Source organism: Panicum virgatum, chromosome 9N (assembly GCF_016808335.1).
Source record: "Panicum virgatum strain AP13 chromosome 9N, P.virgatum_v5, whole genome shotgun sequence".
In the NCBI taxonomy this organism is placed as follows: domain Eukaryota; kingdom Viridiplantae; phylum Streptophyta; class Magnoliopsida; order Poales; family Poaceae; genus Panicum; species Panicum virgatum.
The window spans coordinates 79518949-79535020 of NC_053153.1; the positions used below are offsets into that span (position 1 = coordinate 79518949).

The 16072-nt window shown below is 50.7% G+C and overlaps 3 protein-coding genes across 3 annotated transcripts; 1 reads left to right on the forward strand and 2 right to left on the reverse strand.

Annotated features, from left to right (window-relative positions):
• Positions 1–56: 56 nt before the first annotated feature.
• On the reverse strand, positions 57–2477 carry LOC120688041 (cell division cycle protein 48 homolog). The gene has a single exon (XM_039970170.1). It carries the CDS (start codon positions 2475–2477, stop codon positions 219–221), a length of 2259 nt encoding a protein of 752 aa, XP_039826104.1. The 3' UTR covers positions 57–218.
• An 891-nt stretch (positions 2478–3368) lies between these two features.
• On the forward strand, positions 3369–6608 carry LOC120688042. The gene is made up of 2 exons (XM_039970171.1): positions 3369–3837; positions 4757–6608. Exons 1-2 carry the CDS (start codon positions 3729–3731, stop codon positions 6301–6303), a joined length of 1656 nt encoding a protein of 551 aa, XP_039826105.1. The 5' UTR covers positions 3369–3728; the 3' UTR covers positions 6304–6608.
• An 851-nt stretch (positions 6609–7459) lies between these two features.
• Positions 7460–14514, reverse strand: LOC120688040 (ABC transporter C family MRP4-like). Its single transcript, XM_039970169.1, has 11 exons — positions 11951–14514; positions 11553–11873; positions 11389–11475; positions 10443–11120; positions 10199–10363; positions 9491–9785; positions 9101–9315; positions 8626–8931; positions 8485–8548; positions 8152–8391; positions 7460–8004 (listed from the first exon to the last, which is right to left on the reverse strand). The coding sequence occupies exons 1-11, from the start codon at positions 14006–14008 to the stop codon at positions 7901–7903; spliced, it is 4533 nt and encodes a 1510-aa protein (XP_039826103.1). The 5' UTR covers positions 14009–14514; the 3' UTR covers positions 7460–7900.
• Positions 14515–16072: the final 1558 nt, after the last annotated feature.

Below are 16072 nucleotides of genomic sequence, written 5' to 3' on the forward strand. Positions count from 1 at the left end.
AAAAAGAGCACTCGAAGCTCCAGCGCCAAAAATACACGGACACGTTGGTGTTTCATACTTCCATGATTTTTTTCATAGAATGGGAATTATTGCAGCGAAAAGGAATACATGGAGGTAATGAAATACGATTGCAAAAACGACTGCAGAAAAAAGAACCATCAATTCGTTACAGAAAAAGAAAGGAAAAAGTAGCAGAATCCAGGCTAGTTGCGAGGCGATCAGTTGTAGAGATCATCCTCGTCGTCGGCGTTGGCCGTCGCTGCAGGCTCCGCCGCCTGGGGCTGCTTGGGGAAGCGGAACTCGCTGCCGAAGCCCCTCGACTGCTGCAATGTCTGCGCGAACGCCTGGTACTTGCGGATGTCCGCGTCACTGACGCTCCTCCTCGCGAACCTCATCGACTCTTCGAAGTGGACAGCCTTGATCTGCGCCGGCTCCTCGGCGCAGTCCACCGCCATGTCGTCCGGCCTCTCCTTAGCCTGCCTCTCCCGCTCCATGTCCTTCTCGATGTCCTCGCGGATGGCGTACTTGCACGCCCGCTGGCAAATCTCGGTGATGTCGGCGCCGCTGAAGCCCGCGGTGAACCTGGCCAGCGCGGCGAGGTCGACGTCACTGGCGACGGGGGACCTCCTCAGGCACGCCTTGAAGATCTGGTGCCGCGAGGCCTCGTCCGGCACCGGGATGTAGATGAGCTGGTCCAGGCGGCCGGGGCGAAGCAGGGCCGAGTCGATGATGTCCGGCCGGTTGGTGGCGCCGATGATGAACACCGTCTTCTTGGCGGTCATGCCGTCCATCTCGGTGAGCAGCTGGTTGAGGACCCTGTCCGCGGCGCCGCCGGCGTCCCCCGCGCTGCCGCCCCTCCGCATCGCGATCGAGTCGAGCTCGTCGAAGAAGAGGACGCACGGCGCGGACTGGCGCGCCTTGTCGAAGATCTCGCGGACATTGGCCTCGCTCTCGCCGAACCACTTGGTCAGCAGCTCGGGGCCCTTGACGCTGATGAAGTTGGCCTGGCACTCGTTCGCGATCGCCTTGGCGAGCAGCGTCTTGCCGCAGCCGGGGGGCCCGTAGAAGAGCACGCCCTTGGAAGGGGACATGCCGAACTTCTCGAACTTTTCCGGGTGCTCCACGGGGTACTGCACGGTTTCTTGCAGCTCCCGCTTGACGCCCTCGAGGCCGCCAATGTCCGCCCAGCTGACATTGGGCACCTCGACCAATGTCTCGCGTAGAGCCGACGGGTTGGTGCCGGCGAGGGCAGTATTGAGGTGGTCGTTGGTGATGGCCATGGAGCTGACAACCTCAGCGTCAATCGTCTCGTCCTCGAGGTCGATCACGTCCATCTTCTCCCTGATGCACTGTAGGGCAGCCTCGGTGCACAGGGCGGCCAGGTCAGCGCCGACGTAGCCGTGCGTGTCTTTGGCGACGACGTCCAGGTCGACGTCGTCGGCGAGCTTCATGTTCTTGGTGTGGACGCGCAGCACCTCGAGGCGGCCGACCTCGTCCGGCACGCCGATGTCGATCTCGCGGTCGAACCTCCCGAACCGGCGCAGAGCGGGGTCGATGCTGTTGGGGCGGTTGGTGGCGCCCATGACGATGACGTGCGCGCGCGCCTTGAGCCCGTCCATGAGCGTCAGCAGCTGGGAGACGATGCGCCTCTCGACCTCGCCGTGGGTCTTGTCCCTGTTGGGCGCAATGGAGTCGATCTCGTCGATGAAGATGATGGAGGGCGCGTTCTTCTCGGCCTCCTCGAACGCCTTCCTGAGGTTGCTCTCGCTCTCCCCGGCCATCTTGGACATGATCTCGGGGCCGTTGATGCAGAAGAAGAAGGCCCCGGTCTCGTTGGCCACGGCGCGGGCGATCAAGGTCTTGCCGGAGCCCGGCGGCCCGTAGAGAAGGATGCCCTTGGGCGGCTTGACGCCGATGGACTTGAACAGCTGCGGGTGCCTGAGTGGCAGCTCGACCAGCTCCCTGATCTGCGCCAGCTGCTTGCGCATCCCGCCGACGCCGTCGTAGCCGACGCCGTCGAGCCTGTCCTCGTCCTCGCGCCTGACGGGCTCGCCGTCGCAGAAGAGCTCCGTGTCGTTGGCGACGATGCAGTACTCGACGGCGGGGTCAATGTCGACGATCTTGAACTCGACGCTCCTCATGCCGCCGCGCACGAGGAAGAGGTCGCCTTTGCGGACGGAGCGGTACGCGTCGACGAAGTAGGGCTTGAGGTAGGCCTCAAAGAGGTCCCCCGAGAGGCCCTCGACGGTGTCGTCGAGGGGGAGGACGTGGACGCGCGCCCCGTACCGAGCGTCGTGGCACGGGTGCACGGACACGACGTCGGCGAGGCGCACCCGGAGGTTCGAGCGGGCCACCTTGCCGATCAGAATCTTGCCCTCGCCGCACTCGTCGTCCGGCAGGGCCATGCAGACGGTGTCGCGGCGGCGCTTGCCCTTGAGCAGGACGACGTCGCCGCGGTAGATGGAGAGCTTCTCCATGGTGGCCGGGTGGAGGGTGCAGATGGAGTTGTACTCATCTGTGGTCGCCTTCACCTCCTCCACCACCAGCCGGTTCTCTGCTCGCTTCCTCATTGTGCCGGTAGGGCACGACGACGACGCGGCGGCCGACTCGTCGGTCATGGCATTAGCAACAAGCTCTGTTTCTGGAATCGGATGATGGTGGTGATGACTGCCCGATGCGCACGCGCCTCTCGATCGTGGCTATTCACTGCGTGTTTTGGTGGGGAGAAGCCGGGGCTCGGCCACTATTTATTGGGCTGCGGCCCGCCGAGTCCGAGAGGTAATGTATCGACGAGTTCGACACCGAGAGGGAAAGCAAGTCCGACTCTTCAACCGGCACCGGCCGGCCAAGAAAATCAAACTCACCCGCCTATCAGGGCCTTGGCCCAAACATCGTCTCCAGCCTATCAGGGCCCAAAGGAGAAGAAGGCCTACTAAGAAATCGGTCCAACATCATGGAGAAAGAGATTCCTCGCAAGAAAAAAATCATTTAACGTAGTACATATTTAGCCATCCTCGTGTGATACACGATTTGACATGGACACGCACGCGCGCGCCCAATGGTGCCCCGTCCGGCGACAGCGTGAAACACGAAGGTGTCGTGTCGTGCGCCACGGGATCGTTCCCAACTCACCAGAGTGTTCGGAGGGTAGGATGAATAGTGCTCGGTTGATAAAATCAATAAATAGTATTGTTCTCAAGAAATTATTCAGCTGGTAGAATGAATAGTACTCGATTGATAGAATGAATAATATTGTGTGAGAGAAAATAAGTCAAAATAAACCAATCCACACTGTTGATTAGATCAGCCAAACAGGCTAAGTCCCAAGACCAAGAGGGATCGGACCGGAATCCAGCACGAGCTGACGCCGACTAGCGAAAAAACTCCGGTGGCGTCGGCGTCGCACTATGGCCCGAGGGACAGGCAGAGTCTCCCTTGCACGGCACGCCGAGCCCAACCGCATGCCGAAGGCTGAACTACTCGGCGGCGTCCTTTTCGCGGAGCCCCACAGCCGAGCCTAACCCGCCGCAACAGCGACCCCCCGTCGGCGTCGCCATCGGCCGGGCGGAAGCCGCGGCCTCCCAGCCAATGGAGCAGCCCCTCTCGCTGGGCTGGAGCTCGGGGGCGCCCAGCCAGCAGCCGCCGGTTTGACCTGTGAATAAGAGGGGGGAGTTGGGGGTGGGGGTGGACTGGGAGAGGGCAAGCGAGGAAGGAAAGAGGAGTCTGCGATGGGCGGCTGGAGCTGGCTTTGCTGCGGCCGATCCAACGCCGGCGGCGCCGCGGTCCGGCTCCCCGAGCCGTTCCACCTGCCGGCGCCCTTGCCCGAGTGGCCGCAAGGTTTGGGGCTTCCTCTCTCTCTCTCTCCCTCTCCCTGCGGCTCTCCTTCGCCCGTTTTCTTTCACTGTTCGTGCTGACTCGCTGTGTAACCAGTTGCTGCGCGTTGGGTTGGGTAGTGTTTCGTGGTTGACCTGTAGCTGATCCGTATGAAATTGCTGCTAGATTTGTTGCGGCCGTTGATGAACACCCGATTTTGCTTCTTCGTTTTCCCTGTTGCTCACCGGGAGCTTTTTCCATGATAACCGGTAGGATTGATAGTTGCTTGCTTCAAATTCTTCGGATCTTACTGCAGTTGCATGAACTAATTATCGACGAGTTCTTCGAAGTTAAAGAGTGTTTGACTTAACTATAGTTGAACCTAGGAAAATAAAATCCCACGGAAAAATGAAGTCGTGGCGATTTGACTGTGGTACACTGCCTGCTTGCGCCGTCAATTACTTCGATCCACGAGCTTAGCACATGAATTTGCTTGCACTTTGACTGTCCTGTGTGCCTTTTGCTCTCCCATGGTACTGCCTTGCTTCTCTGTTATTTCGTGTCGGCTAGCGGTGAAGAAATTGAATAACTGAATGTCTTGAGAACTAATTTACAAGGTGGTATATCTTTAGGTTCAAAGGTTTCTGTCTTCTTGAGGCGGTCGGGATAATTTATTTGATCATATAGCATTGCTATATAAGAAATATCTGCCTGTTTACTTATTTGCAGGGGGCAAAATCTGTAACTAATTTACTTTGCACAGGCAAATAAAATTAGTTATTTTGTTTTCATGGATTTAAAAGTGGAATCCTGTTCCTGGTTGGGTGACAAGTAAAAAATAGGCACATGTATTGCAATGTTTACCTGGCTTTGTTTTGCCAAATGTGTGGCTTTCCTGAATACTGGTATCTTTTACTGACTTGCTTCAGCAACTCCTTAACAGGAGGAAGTTTTGCTAAGGGCACAATATGCATAGGAGAGCTTGATGTTGTGAATATTACTAAGTTCCGGAGTATATGGAGCTGCTCAGGAGCTTCATTTTATGAGCCAGATGGAGTTCCTGATGGTTTCCACTGTCTTGGGCACTATGCACAACAGAATAACCTCCCCTTACAGGGATTTCTTGTTGTGGCAAGGGAAGTGGCTAGTCACCAGCAGATTAATAGCAAGCCCGCCCTTGAGAAACCATTAGATTACTCCCTTGTTTGGAGCAATGCTAACTTAAATGAAGATGAGAACAGCGAATGTGGTTGCTTCTGGTTGCCATCTCCACTGAATGGGTATAAAGCCCTTGGCTATGTGGTTACTAAAGGACCAAAGAAGCCCTCACTGGAGGCAGTTCGATGTGTGCGAGATGACCTAACAGACACATGTGAACTTGTTCGTTCAATTGTAAATATCGATAATGCATGCCAAATTTGGAAGACAAGGCCTTGCCACCGAGGAGTGAGAGGACATGGTATACCGGTTGGCACATTCTCTTGTGAAAATGATTCAACAGACAGTAAGAAATCAAGAGTTCCCTGCTTGAAAAATTTCGACTCGAATTTGAGAGCCATGCCTAATTTGGAGCAGATCAATGCTCTGATCAATCACTATGGCCCAACTGTTTTCTTCCACCCACAAGAGACCTACTTACCATCATCCGTTTCTTGGTTCTTTGAGAATGGAGCTACATTGCACAAGAAAGACAAAAAAATGGGAGAAGCCATACTCCCTGGTGGCTCGAACCTGCCTGCTGGTGGAACAAATGATGGTGAGTATTGGATTGATCTCCCTGATGATGATAGGAAAGAACATGGCAAAGTTGGCAATCTGAAGAGTGCTGAGCTATATGCTCATGTGAAGCCAGCTCATGGAGGGACCTTCACTGACATTGCCATGTGGGTATTCTGCCCATTCAACGGGCCTGCAACGATCAAGGTTAGCTTTGCAAGCTTTGCTCTACAGAAAGTTGGTAGACATATTGGAGACTGGGAGCATTTCACCCTCCGAGTGAGTAACTTCTCGGGTGAGTTGTCATCTGTCTACTTCTCGCAGCACAGTGGGGGTGAATGGGTAGATGCTTGCAATTTGGAGTTCATCTCAGGAAACAAAGCAATTGTGTACTCGTCCAGGAATGGACATGCAAGCTACCCCCACCCAGGCTGCTATCTGATGGGGTCTGAGAAGCTTGGTGTTGGAGTAAGAAATGATGTGGCTCGAAGTAATTTTTCAGTTGATTCAAGCATGCAGTATAAAATCATCTCTGCAGGACATCTGGGAGATGTTGTGGTGGAACCATGCTGGCTGCAGTACATGAGGGAGTGGGGCCCGTCCATAACATACAACTCACGTTCCGAGATAGACACGGTGCTTAGCTTCTTGCCGTTCTTTCTCCGGTTCACAGTGGAAGCAATATTCAACAGCCTTCCGGAAGAATTGTACGAGGAGGAAGGTCCTACAGGACCCAAGGAGAAGAACAACTGGGAAGGGGATGAGAGATCCTAGGCTTCATCGCCTTCATTATTTATCCCAGCTACTTTTATCTGTACCATAAAGTTGTATTTGATTAAAGATTGCTATGGTGCTATGCCATGATATAACATTTTAGTTTGAGATATTTTAGATAAATGCTGGTGTAAGCTTGAACATTTGGTGCACTTGTCACTGTCAGATTCGTATTGTAAAATTGCGACTTGTCCTGCGTGATAACAAAATTGCGCCTTGTACCAGACATACTTCTATTTGGCTAGAGCTACACATGTAGTTCGAAAATCATAATGGATGATCTTGTGAGTTCCTTTTGAGTAAAACATTTGCAGAGCCTTTTTCCTATGCATCATTCTCTTACAGGGCAGATAAATAAACAATGTATGGACTTGGGCTCTAATTTGAATTTTTAAAGGCACGTAATAGAGCGGAAAAAACGATGATGCGTTCTCTGTGGATTGCCTCGTCTGCCAGGGCCAGCAAAAAACTGCCAGCAAAATTCGACGAGCAAAGCGGCCTCCTGCGTCGGTACTCTTCTGTGATTTCCTAAGGGCGTGTGTGTTCTACTGAATCTTTTTTGAAGTTAGTTTCTCTTCGCATCTGACAAGGGCAGAGGTGTTTGCTTCTAGGGGTGCAAATGGGTGATCCTTAAGTGCACCTCCAACCCTCTTTAGTTCAAAATTTTGTACTAATTTTCCAAATTAAGATATGGTTTTGAAGATTTAGTACAAAATTGTGAACTAGGGAGGGTTGGAGGGGCACCCAATGGATACCAATTGGCACCCCTACTTGCTTCTAACTCATGTCTTGCCATCCCAGTGCATCCTGATCTGTGCACTTGATGCTGTCCTTGCTAGCATATTTTGCAGCCTGTAAGCCTATAACCTGTTCTTGCGCGATCCCAGTCAGAAGCAAAAGTGTATCTACAGAACATTCGTGGATTCCTTACACCTCAAGCACCAGTATCGCTTCTAACTTCACCAGGTGATTTGGTTTACAAAAGGAGAGGTGATTGTCAACGGAGTCCACCCATCGGCTGCGCAGGAAGTACTGTTTTCAGGTCAAGATAGTGAACCTGACATTGGTGATGACTGCATTTTACACTGGATGAGCTACTAACCTCTGAGTCGACTGCTGATTACTGAGCCCTTTTACCTTCTGAGTGCTGAACCTCTGGTGCAAGGATAGTGCATCGATCACAATAAAATTTGGCAGTGAAATACAGTAATGGGCACAGAGTACAGGCACCCGAATCTGACGCCAAAAAAAGAAAATCCCCCCACTCTTATTACGCACGTTATTCCCTTCATTCTCCACTTTGCAAGGGAGAAAGCAGTATGCATTGTTGTTGTACATACATACATACGCATCAGCTTTGGGTAATGTACTAGTGTCGCCAACTTCTCCAGTGCCTACCAACTGTGTTCCCTCAGATTCCATGGTTGTTCAGGTCAGGGAGCAACCAAGTGTTCCTCCCACTCATATACACCTTGTTTTCTATCTCACCTATGCTGTCGGTGCAAACCTCTATGGTGTAAGTACACTGGCAGATACAGCTATTTTACCTCCCATACTCTATTTCTTGGTTTGGGGGTGGGTTTAAGCTAAGCCTCTCTTATATACAGCTCGATCGAGTGGAGTATTCAGATACTAGCTGCATGAACATAGATAACTTGTCCTCTAAAAGCTTCTGGGGCGTGTCGAACTCTGCAACTTTACCTGAAATCAGGACAATGAGATTAGTTATTTGCAAAGACTTCTATTTCGAATTCTAGAATTGGATGAACAAGTGGCAAAGAAGTTAGCTCAGAAAATCTAGCTATGGACAAGAAAGGGAGCATGGTTAATTCGTTAAAGAGCTCGTACCATCACTAAGGACCAGGACCAGGTCACTGTCAATAACAGTGGGAATACGATGAGCAATGGTACAGACTGTGCAGTCCTTGAATTCACTGCGAATGATCTTTTGGATAAGATTATCTGTTGCTGTGTCAACAGATGCCGTTGCCTCATCAAGCACCAGAATTTTTGCCTGCTTGAGCAACGCCCTACCCAGTGCGATGAGTTGGCGCTGTCCCACACTCCAGTTATCCCCATTTTCTAGCACTGGAAAAGCAAAAATCAGTCCAGGAAGAACAAAATTTGCATGAAACACCCACATTCCCACTCTTCAAATAATTGCTTGGCAGTCAAACCAACCTGGACTGTCAAGTTTTTCTTCCTTGGAACGAATGACCTCTCCTAGCTGACACTTTTCTAGCGCCTGAAATAAAAGATGTTTCTTTGATAAGAATGACACATGTTTAACATGAGTATAGCATCAAAGTGACCAGGATTTACCTCCCAAATTTCTTGATCAGGACGCTCTTCAAGTGGATCAAGATTCATTCTGATAGTGCCCTCAAACAATGTAGGGTCTTGGGGGATGATGCTCAACCGTGACCGCAAATCATGAAGACCGATGGCAGAAATGTCAATGTTATCAATTATAATCTTCCCTCCGGTGGGTTCAATTAGGCGGAAAAGGGCCTGAATAAGAGTAGATTTACCACTTCCAGTCCGCCCTACAATCCCAATCTTTTTCCCACCAGGAAACACACAGCTTACACCATGAAGAACTAACGGTAGATCATCCTTGTAGCGTACCTTTCATATTCACAAAAAGCAAAGTTAGATGCCAAAACTAAAAGTACATGCATATGCACAAAAATAAATATTAAAATATACAAAAATTTGCACGCTGGAAACACCAAGCAGCTTCATAGCAATGCTAAGGAAAGCCTTGTCATAAACTGCCATGACTAGTAAAGCGCACCTTGAGATCAATCAGTTCAATGTTTCCATTCTCAGGCCATGATGATGGTGGACGGAAATTCTCAATAACCAGTGGTGCTTCACTAGGAATCTTACAGTATTGATAAATGCGCTCAACAGAGATTATCCTGTTCTCTAGTTTACAGAAGCTCAATATCCACCTTGACATGCGAGCATTTAAATTAAGTCCATATGTCACAGCGAGCCCAGCCATGCCTGTCAATTTGAAAGTCCATTTAGATGCTGGATAAATTTTGGCTGACAAGAGGATGCAAGTTTTCTACTGCACAGAACAAGATACTGTACGTGTTCGAGAAAAAAAAGAACAAGATACTGTAGTATAAAGCGAGATCATAAAACACAGTAGAAGCATGGGAAACATAAAACATACTTGGTTCAATTGTGCCAGGAGGAAAGCTCACAAGTATTGCCATGCAAAAAGCAAAGACGAAAGTCGAGAGCAACTCCATTCGCAGGCAGAGCCACTCAATCGCTGCAAGGCTGGAAAATAAAGGCCGAGCAAAACAGTCAAGAAGGTAAAGATTCCTTTTCATGAACCTTTTCTCTTGACCAAAACCCCTTATTGTAGCAGCACCAGCAATTGATTCACTAAACAAATGGATCACTGGAGACTTCTGGACACTCAAAATCCTAGTTAGTTCCCTTGATGAAGCAATATAATACCTCTGCAAAGGTGACGGTAGTCGCAGGTGTTAGTAAAACTTCACTCCAATTTACCAGAAAATAGATCCTTCTAAATAGGTAATTACTTATCACTGAGATAGTTGAACAAAAATTTAAGAGAATAAAGCTAGAAATATATCATTTAATAAACATTAGCATGCAAACCAACCAATGACATATTAAACATACCGTGGGAAACATATTGTGCCTATGTCCAGTGATCAATACTCTTGTGTTAAGGATTAGTTAGGCGAAAGTAAACTGTGTTTATACTACCCATCATGCCAAAGGTGAATGGAGTTCTCAAAATCTATAAGCAGTTCTATAGCAATTTTCTAATGTCATGAAAAAGATGCTGGTGATATTAAATCTTCAATATAGATAAAACTTAATATCTGGTGATCACAATATTTACCTGCATCCACATGCATGCAATAGCCATGGGAACAATAAGAATCAGAACTTGCCATGTGACTTTGCTCATGACAGCAACAATTCCGAGGAGTTGAATTGTTGTTGATGCAAATCCACCAAGCCTGAATGCTATATCAAGGTCCACAACACTTTGATCTACAGAAACCTGATATCAAGTATGAATAAGGGAACTTAAGAAGTACATATTATAGACTTCTATTAGAATGGGAAAGAGCAAGACTTACTCGGTTCAAAATCCTCCCAGCTGGCGTGGTGTCAAAGAATGACATCGGAGCTCGAAAGACACACCTAAGCATTTTCACGAAAAGCTTCTGCGCAGCGGCTAAACCAAACGTAGCCACAAGAAGGCTTCTCACAAACACAAACAATGAACTCCCAAAAGCAAGGGACATATAAACAGCAAGGAGGACCACGCTATCTGTTTTGGGTGCATCTCCTTCTGTTTGTGGGCTTGCCCACGCCATCCACCAGTTGCTCGCAATCTGAAGCACTTGGAACATGGTTTGAGCCAGGATAATTAGTGGTATCAGTGTACCTTTGTAGGCTTCCCCCATGTACGACAAATAAACATTTAAGCTAACCCTTCCTCGTTCCCTTTCCTCCTCATGGACAGTACGCTTCTTCTTACGCTCTTCATTCTTCTTTTTTTCCTTTATTCCCCGTGTGTTAGATGATTGACCATTTTCACGCACCTTATTTTTCAGGTTATCAATATTACTAATACTTGGTGTCAATCTTTTGTTAGGAATAGAAGACGAAACTGTATCTCCATCAGAATCTTCGAAAATATCCATTGTTTCAATAGCTTCCTTATGAGCGGAAACCAAAGCATTGAAGTCAGTTCCAGCTTGCAGAAGATCATCATACTTTCCAGCTTGGGTGATATGGCCATCCTTAAGAACCTGTTCCATGACAGAAGCATAAAAGAAATATTAATACAGGTTCATTAGACCATGTACAGTCCCATGAGAACTAGTTCTGAAGATAACTAGCCCTCATGTAGAGATTGCATACATCGTTAGTTTAGCTTCCAAAAGACAAAGATGGACCAATAGGCAATATGACTATTAGAGAACAATTTGATATGATGATGGAAATGAAACGGCATATGCCCATGTGCATTAGTCATCATAATATACATAATTATATGAAAATACGGCTGCCACTTACCAGTATCAGGTCAGCAGCTGGTAGAAACTCAACTTGATGGGTTACATAAATTACTGTTTTGGCTGCTAGTGCACTCAATATATACTCCTGCACACAGAAGCAGAGGTGTTATGCAATAGAAACAGCTTCAGAAACAATTAGAATAAGGCAACAGCGGTAACAACCTTAAATAGTTCGCTCCCAGTATGAGCATCAACAGCACTGAATGGATCATCAAGCAAATAAATATCAGCATCTTGGTAGAGTGCTCTAGCAAGCTGGACTCTTTGTTTCTGGCCTCCACTCAAATTAATACCTCTATCACCAATAATAGTCTGGTCTCCATATTGGAGCAACTCAAGATCTTTCTTCAGAGAGCAAGCCGCAATGACTCTCTTGTAGCATTGTCTATCCATTGGACTGCCAAACAGAATATTCTCCTCAATGTTTCCTGATTGTATCCAGGCAGTCTGAGGAACATACGCTGCTGTGCCACTTATCCTGACCTGAAAAACGAGGAGGGGGGAAGATAAATGTAACAGAACTGGAATGCGAGTTAACATCATTTTGTATTTATACTTACTTGACCACACATTTTGGGTATCTCCCCAAGTATAGACGATAGTAGACTTGATTTTCCAGAACCAATGACACCACAGACTGCCACTCTCATACCTCTCACTACACTAAGGTGGATACCAAAAAGTGTAGGGGTTGGAGAGTATGGGTTCCAAGAGAATGTACCATCCTTAATATCAATTGCCTTGTCTGTACTACTTTCCGGAACATTTATAGCCGCATCATCTGGCAGTTCTTCTTGCTGCAGAAAATGAGCCAAACGATCCAAAGACACCCTTGTCTGCGCCATCATAGAGATGAGATCCGGGAAGTTCCTCAGAGGTTCTTGAAGGATCCGAAATGTTGCTAAAGCAGAAAGAACCCCTCCTGCAGTGAGCTGGCCACCGAGCAATATGCAAGTCCCAAAAGTTATGACTGCGACAAAGATGGGCGAACTCCAGAAAACAAACGTAACTGCAGCCTGTGAGTACAGAGCCCATCGAAGCCACCTGCATTCCACATTCCTCATCTCTTCCAACTGCAGCCGGTAACGATCCTCCCATGCCTGCAGCTTCAGAATTCTCATATTCTTCAAGCACTCTGACGTCTTGCGCATGCGCTCATCCTTTGATGCCATCAACTTATCTTGGTAGTGCTCCTGCAGCTTTGCCACAGGAACAGAGGCTGCAATCGATAGCACAGTCGCTATCAATGTTGAAACCATGGCAATCCCGACGTTCTTGTACAGGATGGCGAGCGCAAGAATGATCTGCATTGGAAGCATCCAGATGTCATGAAAGTACCATGCATAGTCCCCCACACGCTGCACATCGACGGCCATGTAATTCACAATCTCACCACTGGTGTGGCTCTGGCGTGAGGCGTTCGACAGTCGGAGACCCTTCCTATACACCATGGCAGTGAGCCCAGACTTGACATGGATTCCCATGATGTCCACACCCAGGTACCACTGTCGAGCAGTGAGTGTTTCAAGCAATTTTGCTATGAAAAATATGGAGGCAAGGATGTAACCTTCATGGGGGAAAGCAATGTTGCCACTGAGGTAGTCCACAAAGTAGCTGATCAGGTAAGGGCCAACATATGACACAATTGTGTTGACAGCAGCAAATGCACCGTTGATCGCAGCCTCATGCCAGAATGACTTCAGTATTGCCCATGTCAGCGACGGCTCCCTGTCAGGATGTTCTAGCCGCTGGCGCTCGTAGTGAGCGCTCATGACCTTGTAGCATGATTTTGCTCGGTCCTTGTGAGCCAGCAGGGGTATGTCAGACAACTCCAGTGGCCGCTGCGCACCAATTGAGAGCAAGGGGCTAAGCCATGACAAAGTTGCAAGGCTGAGGATCCCAGCATCACCGTAGGGAGTGACCCTCAGACACCCGGGCTCCTCCTCTGCCTCTCTTCGCTGCCTACCGAGCAACAGCGGCTCATGCACACCGTTCTCATCCGTAAACTCGAATTCCAAACCGGTGGATCCCATGACACCAACCAAGCACAGGAAGCCGAGGGCCGGCACTGACGCGAAGTTGGCGACCATGTGCGCGTAATCCACAGTGCCCGGCTCGTCGCGTATCAGGCGCCTGGAGTCGTCGTACGCAATGCCAACGCAGAGCGCGAAGGAGACCACCCACCAGACCCGCACGAGCGCCGGGAAGCTGGCCCAGCCGAGGGCGCGGGCCTGCAGCGCGAGCGCCAGCAGCGCCGCCCAGGCCACCGCCTGCACCGCCGGCAGCAGCAGCTCCCCCGCCGCGACACGCGAGCCGGCCACGGCCACCTCGTAGCTCAGCGCGGCGACCTGCAGGAGCAGCGCGTACGCGCAGGACGCCAGCACGGCCCTGTGCCACGCGCCCGCGGTCGCGGCGAGCGCCCCGCCACCGCCACCGCTACCGCCACCGGCGGCGGCGCGGCCCCGTCTGGGCGCCGCCTTGAGGCATGAGGCGCAGCGGGACGCGAGCGCGCGCGCGGCGCGGAGGAGCAGCAGCAGGGCGGCGAGCGCGAGCAGCGCGGCGTGCGCGGCGGCGGCGGCGGCCTCCGGGAGCGGGAGGGAGGGGAAGGAGGGCGGCATTGGGAGGCGGTGGGGATCAGGAGCGGAGCGGGGAGGGGTTTAAAAGGCATTGGGTTGGGGCGCAGCGGCCTCGCCACGGCAGGGCAGCCAGGCAGCGGGGGGCGGCGCGAGAGGGGGAGAGCTTTGGGCGGCGGATTACGGCATCGGCGGATGGCAACAAACGAGGCCCTTGGTCGCTAGCTCCCCCTCTGCCTCTCCCCTGGCGGTAGCAATAGCACCAGGGCCAGAGAGAGAGAGGGACAAAGGCTCGCTGGGGATTCCGTTCCGGCTAATGAGATGCGCTAATGCTCGCCGCTCCGGGTTACGTCCGGCTCCTCTGATCTCCCTCAAGTCACCAACTCCCTCTCGTGTTTGGAGTCACCTCTCCGCGCCGCGCCCACCCGTGGGGACGGCCGGCCGGCCGGCGGCGTGGGAGTGGGAGGTGGTGGTGGCAGTAGGTGGAGTGCGGAGCCGAGAGGGGCGATTGGGGGGACGGATCGGCGGAGCGAATCGGCGTGGGCGGTGGTGGGAGACGAGGCGGAGGCGGGGGTCGAGACGATGCGCGAGTGCTTGTCGAGAGGCAGGAGAGGGTAAGGGGCCGCGCGTACTGGTACTGATAGTAGTCGTGATTTTCCTTCCCTTTTTCTTTTCTACTCCACCGTTTGGTTTTGGCTTGCAAACAGGTGGACGGGACCTTAACCGGGGCACGCCCATAATGGATTAATGGTTTATAAAGAGGAAGGAGGAGAGAATTCGCAGTGGGCTTGGCCTTCACCGGGGTACTCCGTACTGCTAGTACCTTGTGTCATTGTGTGTCACCGTGCGCTGCATGGCGCATTTATTTCTGGATGCTAGTATCCTTTTGTTGAAAAATAAATCCTAGGGAAAACACTAGAGTGCATTTATTGTTAGCCTAATCGAGACTGTGCGCGTAAATTTTGCAAAGCTCGCCGGGGCCTGCCAGAAAAACGGAATTTTCGCCTTTGCTGAGCTCCTTTGGCCGTTCATGATGAAAACCCTGTTGCGGTTCACATTACAAGTTTCCGGAGAACGAAAAAGCATTCCGAGCATAGCGTCAGGAATAACGTGCGGAGCGGGGAGAAAGGGACTGCTTCGTGCCATCGTACGCGGGAGGGAACGCGATAGTGGGTCCCGCACTGTAATCCGGTTCCGGTTCGCCTTACTTGCTTATTAGGAGTGTATCGTGATGCTTTGCGTTTTGCCTAAGAACTAGCATCTTGTTTAGATGCAAAATTCAAAATTCCAAAACTATCACATCGAATGAAAATCTTACATGCATGGAGTAGTAAATCTAGACGAAATAAAAAATGAATAGCATAATTTGCTTGTAAATTGCGAGAAGAGTCTAATGAGCCTAATTAGGCTATAATTAGACACTAAATCGCTACATTACACATGCTCTAATGATATATTAATTAAGCTCATTAGATTCATCTCGAAGTTTACAGACAAGTTCTGCAATTAATTTTGTGATTAGTGTATGTTTAGTACTTCAAATGTTAAAAGATTCTCTTTCAAAAAATTTAAAATATGCATCTAAACGAGGCCGGTCTCGATTCAGAGGACGAAAGAGCCTGACCCTCTGCCGTGCCGGCACCTAACCCTTGGCACTCGCTCGTGTGCGGCAATGATTGGCGGCAACACGCCGAAGGAGATCGATCAGATCACCACCTTGCCATGCGTTCGGGGTGCCGGCAACTGAACACCGAGCAGTGACGGGCGCCCTCGCATCACCGCGTGCGCGTGGAAACGTTGGACCGCGTCGAGCGTGGGGAACGGACGGACGCCAAAAAGACAAAGAGCAGCAGGCCGTAGCAGGCTAGCAGCAGAATACCAGTAGTACGTGGCACATGCATGTGCACCAGCTGCGAGCGTAGGTGCCCAGGTGGGCGCACGCAGCGGCAGCGCGGCGGCGGCACGAGGGGGCGGACGCGGACGCGCCGGATATCCTATGATGTTTCTCCCGCGGGCTGGCGGTGGCGGGCACCGCGCCGGAGTCTCTTTATTCTCGGCCGGCCGGCCGGCCCGGCAGGGGTCGGCGGCGCATGTGTCCGCGGGGAATGT